At 48.8% G+C, this 9,697-nt stretch overlaps 1 protein-coding gene across 4 annotated transcripts in view; it reads left to right on the forward strand.

The window, feature by feature from the left end:
• The first annotated feature begins 8,129 nt into the window (after positions 1-8,129).
• Positions 8,130-9,697, forward strand: part of DUS3L (dihydrouridine synthase 3 like) — a 10,639-nt gene continuing 9,071 nt past the window's right edge. For all 4 annotated transcript variants that reach the window (XM_025196571.1, XM_006017520.3, XM_025196572.1 and 1 more), the window contains exons 1-2: positions 8,130-8,214; positions 9,315-9,621. In XM_025196571.1, coding sequence (XP_025052356.1) covers positions 8,177-8,214; positions 9,315-9,621 — 345 coding nt within the window. In that variant the 5' untranslated portion in view covers positions 8,130-8,176. The remainder of the gene's footprint in view (positions 8,215-9,314; positions 9,622-9,697) is intronic.

The following is a 9,697-nucleotide window of genomic DNA, read 5'->3' on the forward strand; positions in this document are numbered from 1 at the left end:
GAGAGGTGCTTTTGAAAATTTCAACTCAAGGAAGCCAGGTGGTATGGCAACAGGGAACTGGGTACCCAAATCCTTTGGGTTGCGTTGAAACTCTCTTCCCATTTTAAAACAAAAAGGCAAATGAACAAATCTAAACCACAACAGTTTGAAAACCTGCTGGTCTTTACATCTGACTCATGCCACTTGACTGCTCCGCGCTGGTGATTCTGAATGGCTTGTTGAACACAGCACGAATGGGCTCATAGAATCAGAAGAGAAAATGAGGGTTGGAAGGGACCTCAGGAGGTCACATCTAGTCCAACCCCCTGTGCTCAAAGCAGGACCAGCTCCAACTACATCATCCCAGCCCAGGCTTTGTCTACTCAGCTCTTAAACCCCCTCCAAGGGCAGAGATTCTCCCACCTCTGGGTAACCTGTCCCAGTGCTTCACCACCCTCCTAGTGAAAAAGTTTCCCTGATATCAAACCTCAACTTCCCTTGCTGCAACTTGAGCCCATTGCTCCTTGTTCTGTCATCTGCCACCACTGAGAACAGGCCAGCTCCATCCTCTTTGTAACCACCCCTCAGGGAGTTGAAGGCTGCTGTTAAATTCCCCTCCTGAGTCTCAGGATCTGCTGGATTATGCCCGTGCCCCTTCCTATCCATCCATCAGTCACTTCAGTGTAGTGCCTGAAGAGCACGACTACACTCACGGTCTCAGGGCTGCCTACACACTTCAAGTTAAGCTTGTGCATAACTAGTTTGCTCAGTGGAGACCTCGAGTTGGCTGAATATGAAAAAAATGATAGTGAACAGGCCCTTGCCCTGGAGCAAAGGAGGGAAATAAGTACCCACTGGCCTCCCCTTGGGAAGGGGAATGTAAGGGATAATCTGAAGATTTAATGCTTTTCCTTTCCCTTGCGAGTCCAGTTAGCCTGATGGCCCTGCTCATGTTTAGACTCAAAGACCCCAGCCAAAGCCCTTTTGCTTTACATCTTGGGGTTTGCCAAGGTCTAACTGAAAAAAAGCTAATGACTGTTTCCAGCACTGCCAGATTCTCACCCTCCAACAGCAAAAGCCAAGCTGGCAGCAGTTTTTGGAACAAGGAGCTAGACAGGATCGTTTGTCCCATGTAAGCACATTAGGAGCCTAAAGTTACCATATGATAATTATTAGGTCTGTTCAGCCAAAGCAGTTTCACTGATCTCCTAAGGGCTGAGTGGGAAGTCAGGTGACATCCTGCCACCTCCATACAAATAACATTCACTGCAAAATACTAGCTTCTCATTATTCCTTTTGCCTATGCTTGTAGTTGTGTTTGCATTATATGGATTATGACCCCATTAAGCAAATGACTTAGCTTAATATGAGCCTACCTTTGAGCACTTTGTTCCACTAAAGTCAATTAAATGTGTGCTGAGGGGACAACACAAGCCATCTTTTCACCCCAGATCCTACAAACACCTGGGATGTTGCAGATGGCACCATGCTGCATACTGGGATCATGCATAATGCCACGGCCATGCAGGGCACAGAAATGAGACTCTCCTACAATACAACCATACCAGATAAAGGGGAATCACCTTTAGCAGAGTAGGGCCCATGATACACAGCAATGGAGTTCTTATTTCAGCCAGCAGAGCTGGCTATGGTTATGGCTCCATTGGTTATGAAATAACCAGCTCATCTGACTACAAACTGTGCTCGATTTGTTTGTATAGGCATGGGACTAGGTTGCCTCCTGTGCTATTTTATCTCGTGGAACAAAACCAGGATGGAAGGATACCGTAGGTCACTACCTTTGGGAACCGAGGAGACAAAAGAGAAAATCTGGGGGTACCAAACCTGACTGGTTGCCACAGGAACGACGCCGACTGTGCCATCAGTTCAGCTGACTCTGTCTGTGCCACTTTCAGGCTAATATGGAGACAGAAATAGTCAGGGTACCAATCGCTGCCTCTCGCACAATGTTGGCGAGGGTCTACACAACCTTGAGGATTTTTATTTCTTACAATCTTCCTTAAGCTTCAGATTTCTCTTGTAGATGTCTATCCCCAGGAAATGAATTTGGCCATCAGTCCAGATGTAATGTTTCAAGAGGTTACAGAAGATAAAGAAGGGGTGAGAGGTGGCGCAGGAGCTGGGTCATGGCATGTAACAGAGTCCAGATAGCTTGCAAGATACTTGCACATCCTGATATTCTGGGACCAGCTCCCGCAGTGGCCATGAAGACAGCTTAAAACACAGCCTCCAGAGCGGCTGTCTCTAGGAAGAAGGGCGTGCACATGGGACTCCCCTAAAGAGATCATTAGTCCAGAGCGAATCATGGCACTGAAGGGACTGCAATTTTTGTCAGAGCTAGAAAACAGCTAGAAAATATTGATAGACTGAAAAAGAACATGCCTTGGCACTGGAAATACCATGTATCTGTCGGGGGGAGAGGCTGTTCCATGGTGTCACATTTAATAAACTAAAGAAAACCATGTGCGACCCTAAAAATCAACAGATGTTGTTCCTGTCTGAGTCACGCAGCGAGAGTGGGACTGAGGACAAACAGAGGCTGCAGCTACAATCCAGGCGTGTTTTTCCTATTGCACGGATCTGTGACAAGCCAGCTGATTCCCGAGTCTCTTTTCTAGTATTGCAACAAATATATGGACAAGATACTTAGGTTGTAAAACAACTCGCCCTACATCCTGTTGTCACCCACTTACTAATTAGAGGGACCCTAACACAGGACACCCACCACTGGCTGGGGTTCACCACAGGAGGGGACTTAGGAACTGGGGAAGGACCAGGTCTTAAGGCAGCTTTTAACCTCTCGAGAAAAGGACTGTAGCATCATCATTGTGAAGTATCAGGCAGTAGGCGATCTGTAGCACAGGTCAAGAAAGTGCCTAAGAGGCGTGCATGTGTGTGAGAGGCAGAGACATGAAGATGTGTGAAGTGGGAGTGTAGACAGGGGTCCACAGAGCAAGTACATGTGCAGCAGGATGGGCCGTATGAAAATATGTCGCTGTAGATGGCTGTGAGACAGCAGGTGCAAGCTGTGTGTCCGTGTGAACATCGCTGTGTGTCCATGGGGATGTGGGCAAGAGAAGAGGCAAGATGTACTATGGAGAGCTGGCCAATTTTTTTTTTCAGCGAATAGTAAATTTACTGAAAACCTGAGTTTCAAAAGGCTGAAATCAGTCATGAATTTGGGTTAGATTTGGTTCTAAGCTATAATGTCAAGAAAAAATCCTTGACTGGGATCAATCTCCTGGGCAGGACTCAATGGATCTTGCAGTCAAGGGGACAAAAGGTAGAAAAAATACAACAGGATCTCACATTGAAGGTCAGGTGAACAGGACACGGTCAGTCTTTTCCATGCTAATTTTTCTGCTTGCATCTAAAATCTGCGACACCCTGCCCCGCACAGCCCTCAGCGAGGGAGACTGTCAAAACTTTACACTAAGGAGTGCAATTACACTAATCTCCAAGCAAAAGTAGTGTGTCTGGTTTCTATTATGCTATATCAAAAGCTGTACGAGTGCCCTCTCCTGGCTGATACGCATCCTGGCTTTTTTTCCATATCTGAGTAGCCTATGAGCCTGAAGTACCTGACTTGTGCAGGAATCTGTGGAACATATATTTTTGTTAACGAGTCCTGTTTAACTTGGTTAATTAATCGACCGCATGGTTTCTAACTCGGTTCTCCTTGTGTTTATCACACCTTCCTGTGGCTGACCTTTCACTTTTTGCCTTTCACTGCAAGTTAATTGAGTGTTGCTTTTATTTCAAGGTTATTTTAGTGCCGGTGAGTGATGCTGGGCTGGCAGCCCTGGGGCTTCCAGCTCCACATTTATTCACAGAACAGGCAGCAGGAATGCAGGCTTCATGTGCATTTGTTCTCTTTATTTCACAAAGCAAATGAGACCCGGGTAGAGCTAAAGGTGAAAAAGGAGTGAGCACTAGACATCCCTACTGAGACTGCCCAGGAGGACTGAGACCCCTAGACTTCATTCATATATGTCACGAAGCCGCCACGGACAATTTTCAAGCGCCACCAACCAGCCTGGGCTTGATTTCAGTGGGTGAACCTGGACACGTCTTATTCCATTTTCTAGGACCCTAATTCAGAGGCCCTCAGGACAGGCTTGAAGATCTGCTCCATAAACCATCTCAATGCTGCACTGGAAGGGATTAGACATGGAAAGCTCTGACCTTGGCCAACCGCAGACAGAGTCAAAAGCAGATTGCTTTCAGTGCGTTGCTCCACAAAAACATCAGTGAACTCATTTCATGAGTCCCCAGGGCCCCATTTCCTTCCTTCCTCCCTTTCCTCAGCCAAACTGAAGCTTAAAATAGTATTCTACATTCCTCACATTTCTCTCCAGAACTAATTAATATCCAATCAGCCAAAATCGCTTCTCCCAGAGACATGCCCTAGGCACGTGATGCTGCCCACCCTCCGAGAAGGAAAGACCGTTTCTGCTACATCGAACAGTCCAGCCAAAAATGCAATCCCGATGAAACTTGGACTACCATTCAGTCCCAGAAGTCAGGAAATATGAAAGTAAAAGTTCCATGAATAACCTTAACTCTGCCCCCTTGTACGTCTACGCTGCGTGTGCAGAGGCATAACCATTTGCTCATCCTCAGTTGCAGTAGGGGGAGCCGACGTATCCTGTGCTGGAGTCAGATCAGCCCCTGCAAAATCCTTAGACAAGGGAAGCCTTCTCTCTGCTCTCCGATATAGGGATGAATCTACACTTTTGGAAGTGATTTTCTCCATTTACCGAAGTCCGAAGCTGCAATAGGGGACCCAACCTCTTTTTCTCAGCTGTATGCTGGCTGAAGAACAGGGAAGCACTGCAGCTGGAGTATTGCTCACTGTCTTCATTTGGCACCCCGTGGGCTAAACATGTCACAAGGAAAGACTCTTTAACTGGTCCGAGCAAAGCACTGGTGATTTCCTGCCCTGCTGATCAACGAGCTGTGTAATGTATTGGCCCCAACCCCCCAAGAATTTCTGGCAGGGTCCCATTGCTGCAGCCAATATATGTAATGGCTCAAATCACCCTGAGAAGTTAATCTAGATTCCCAGGGCCCAGGGGTTATTGTTTGGCGACATCTCCATCTATCATGTTACCCAAACAGTTTGGGTTGTGTTTGGGAGCCTTGCAGCTCATTGAGAGACGCATGCAGAAAGCACATAACCTCTTCCCACCGGCCAGGAGGGAGGGGAATACGAAACCTTCCCACTCCTGGCTTGGGTTGTAACATGGAAAATTCGGTCAGCAGAGCAACCGGCAGCGCAGCCCTGCTCATGGGAAACTCTTGGGAGTTGGATTTACTTTGCTCTTCAACATGAAATAGTTCATACCCTCAGTTTAGATCAAATGATTGGCAATTTGGAGTATGTCCTGCATATGCCACCTTAACGAGGAGGAGTTACATGCTGCAAACAAAATGTAGCTGCTTGGAAATATGGAAAATAACCTTAAAAGACAAAGTATTGTGTTATTAGGACAAGGAGGGCTAAAGGGCAGCTTCCTCACAAAACGCGTGCTTTTATTAATGGAGACAGAGTCCAGCTTGGCCACTGACTGACTGGGAACTGAGGCAAAGTCCTCCAGCTTTAAATAGGGATAATATTTGCCTACTGTATGTGGATTGTGTGCAGTTCAATATTCATAGCTTCATCGATCGTAAGGCCGGAAGGGACCTTGGAAGATCATCAGGTCCAGCCCCCCACACCAAGCAGGAAAAGTGCTGGTGGATATATGGCTAGAAGGTGCTAGCCTTCATATTCATGAAGTGCCAGGCATATGGCTGGATAGATGGATATATGCAGCACTTCATATTCATGAAGCACTGGTGGATATATGGCTACAAGGTGCTAGTTAATTAAAAAAGAGTCATTCTTTGCTGTGGAAGTGACAACACAGGAGCCAGGGGGGCTCTCCTCTCCACTCTCCCTCTTGCATTAAAACTAGGGATGACTAATTTACTCCACTCAGAAGAAAACAGCTCCCTATTTTTCGCTCCCTAGTCTCATCATCATAACAAAAATGAGGTCCTCGCAGGTAGCGTATATCAAACTACCGGGCGCTTTTTTAATAAGAAATCTCTTGCTCTGACGTAGTATCTCGCCTCCAAAGAGCACTTCCACGCATATCTTAAAGCAGAAAGGGAATCCAGGACTCAGGAAATCAATCGCGTTGATGGGGAGCAAGAGCCTACCAGCAATGACCAACTCTAACTCCTTTCAACTCTAACTCCTTTAAAGCTCCATCTTCTCCCTTCTCCTAGGACCCAGAGTGGATGCCCAGTAGGTCGACTTAAGAAAAATTTTGCTGGAGAACAAGCACTTTCGGAAGCAAGGGGAAAATGGACAATGAAAGGGCTGCCACCCAACCAGGCCATCTCAACACTCAAAGGGTTGCACAAGTTGGCAAGCAAGCTACTTCTTTAAAGGAAACCCATAGCCACAGCTGCCTGGGCATACCCATGGGGGTGCCCCTGCCCTGGGGCCTACAAGGTGGGTGAAGCTGCAGGCAGACAGGGCCAGGGGGGGTGCTCCAAGCTTCATAGTAGTTAGGAGGTCAGAAGAGACCTGAATAGATCATCAAGTCTAACCCCCTGCCACTGGTTGGAGTGCACGCTGGGATCACACGACCCCAGATAGGTGTTCATCCAACCTCTTTCTGAATTTACCCAAGGTAGGAACAAGGACCACTTCCCTAGGAAGTTGGTTCCAGATCCTAGCTACCCTGACAGTGAAATAGTGCCTCCTAATCTCTAACCTGAACCTATTCTCCAGCAGCTTCTGGCCATTGTTCCTTGTCGCTCCAGGGGGTGCTGGGGGGAATAGGGCCCTTCCTATTTGCTGCTGGTCTCCCCTAATGAGTTTGTAGGCAGCCACCAAATCCCACCTCAGCTTCTGCTTGCTGTGGCTGAACAGGTTCCGGTTCCTCAGCCTCTCCTCGTAGGGCCTGCCCTGTTGCCCTCCAACCAAGCGGGCGGCCCAAGAAATGATGCCGGCCTCGGAGCTGGTGCTGACCCTATATTTGCTGGACTTGGACCCTAAGGGAAAGGCTGCACGAGCAGCTGAGAGACTTGGGCTCTGGCACCATGTTATTAGGGTCACTGGCTTTGGCTTCCCTGGGCTCGGTGCCATGACAGGCCAGTGGGGCCGCACCCCGTGTTTTGTGGAGGGTGATAGCCAGCCTGCCCTACAGCCTCGCCTAGGGAGCCCTGACTCGCAGAGGCTGTGGCAGGCTCCCCTGTAGAGCCCTTTTTTTTAAAAATACATTCCCTGCAGAGCCTCTCTCCTTCCCTTCTCCTTGCTTCCTTTCTTCTTTAACACATCCCCTGGAGAGACCTTTTTTTCTTTTGTTTTCCTTTTTTTTTTCTCTTTAAATGCATCCCTTGCAGAGCCCTTGTTTTCCAATGCATTCCCTGCAGAACCTTTCTTCTCTCATTTCTTCCTTTCTTTTAACACATCCCCTGCAGAGCCCTTTTTTTAATGCATCCCCTACAGTCCTTTTTTAAAAAAAAAAAAATTCCCTGCAGAGCCTTTCTTCTTCATTTCTTCCTTCTTTCTTTTTTTTCTTTAACACATCCCCTCAGCCCCTTTATTTCTTTTTTATACAGTCCCTGCAGAACCTTTCTTCTTTCCCCTTTTCGTTCTTCCTTTTCCAACACATCCCCTGTAGAGCCCTTTTCTTTTTTTTTCCTTTTTTTTAAATGCATCCCCTGCAGAGCCCTATTTTATTTTTGTAAATACATTTCCTATAGAGCCTTTCTTCTTTTTCTTTTCTTCCTTCCTTTTTTCTTTAACACATATCCCTGCAGAGCCCTTTTTTTCTTTTGTTATCCTTTTTTTAATGCATCCCCTGCAGATCCCTTCTTTTTCCTTTTTTTGGTTCCTAAATGCATACTCTGCAAGGCACACCACAGCCCACCCGCCTCTGCCGTAAATGCATACCCCGCAAGGCACACCACAGCCCACCCGCCTCTGCGGGCCCCTACAGGCAAACGGCGGGTTACTGCCTGCGCCCGGCTATTTATACTCTCGCCCCCCCCACCACATGGTATGGCCCAGCCGGCTCCCTCCACCTCCCCATGGTACAGCCCATGCCCCTTCCGCCCTGTCCCCGCATCCGGGCGGAAGGGCTGTGCGCATGCGCGCTGCGCTCCCCGGGGCAGCATGGAGGCGGCAGCCGGCGTGGCGCGCATCCGCGCGGGGTGAGTGCGGGGCGGGAGGCGCTGCACGTCTGTCTGCACACGCTCGTCACACCCCTGTTTGTCCCGCGTTAAAAATCATCCTCTTTTGAAGGGATTGAGCCTTGCCAATCCGGGGTCGTGGGCGGGCGCTGTGTCTCTCCTGGGATAAACAGCTGTTTTTTATCCCGGGAGAACAGGCAGCCAGGTCCGAGCTGCCAGCCCTGAGCGGCCACCAGGAGCAGGTTGGAGGTTTGCTGGGGCAGCAAGGGGAGCCGGGCTTTGCTGTGCCCAGTCGCCTGCCGCTGTAAAGCATCGTGTATCAGACGTGCAAGACACTTCCTAGTAGAGACGATCTCTTTCATTACACCAGCAACACTTTTGCAAAAAAAAAAATTTTTTTTGTTTTTTTGCAAAAATCTTGTTGGTGTAATAAAAGATATCTCAATTACGAGTCCTGATTGCCTTTCCCTCTAGACTAATACGGCTAGGTACTTCCTACTCCCTTTAGGCAGAGGCTCAATGTAGTGCAGAAGCAGGTCTCGCGCTGTAAGCCCGGCGTCTGGGAAGAAGAGGGGAAGAGCAGGCTAAGAGTGACCCTACTGCGCGTCCGGATGAGCGCGGCCGTGCAGGCTGCTGTTCTCTGCGCTGCAAGGGCACACTGCTTGCACGTGCGCTGCTCCAGGTTTTTTTCTGCGGGTCTTTTTGACCCCTGAAGAGCAGAGCTGGGCCACCCAGAGCCGTGCTGCAGCTGCCAGCCAGGCTCTGCCCGGCAGGATCACCGCAGCTGCAGCCCCCGGACTCCAGGTAAGGCTGCTGGTGCCAGCACAGCCTCCCCTACCCCACCCGGGGTAACTTGTCGCACACCAAAGTGCACATGGCACGGGCGTTCCCGCTGCAGCTACTTGTCCCTAGGGAACCAAAATCTGCACTCGTCTGGATGCAACCACTGTGCTTTGCACTGGTGAGACATCTGCAGCTAAAAGAGCAATAATGTATTTCAGCTGCTTTGTTGGGAATTTGCTTCTTTTTGGCTCCCTGTTCAGAAGAACAACGTGGTCCTTGCAGGTAGCGTATGTCAAACCACTGGGCGCATGTTTAATGAGAACTCTTTTGCTCTGTAGGTATCTCTCCTCCAAAGAGCAGTTCCACGCATATCTTAAAGCAGAATCCGGGAGTCAGGAAATCAATCAAGTTGATGGGGAGCAAGAGTCTACCAGCAATGACCAAAATGAGCCTCCAGCCAAACGACTGAAGTTGGACAGCGGTGATCAAGTTGGGAAGGAAGCAAGCCAAGGGGAAGTTGAGGAAGGTGCAAGAGAGAAGGAGGAACCCCGGGAAAGGAAGAGAGCCCGAGGACAGAACAAGAATCGGCCATGTATGAAGCCAACTCATTATGAAAAGGACAGGCTGTGCCCATCGGTAACCCAGGTGAGTGCATGGGATAGAGGCTGTAACCCACTGACTTTTGCATCCAGGGGTTTCACAGAATTTGCTTCGACTCTGG

The sequence above is a fragment of the Alligator sinensis genome, unplaced genomic scaffold, assembly GCF_000455745.1.
Source record: "Alligator sinensis unplaced genomic scaffold, ASM45574v1 scaffold1295_1, whole genome shotgun sequence".
In the NCBI taxonomy this organism is placed as follows: Eukaryota; Metazoa; Chordata; order Crocodylia; family Alligatoridae; genus Alligator; species Alligator sinensis.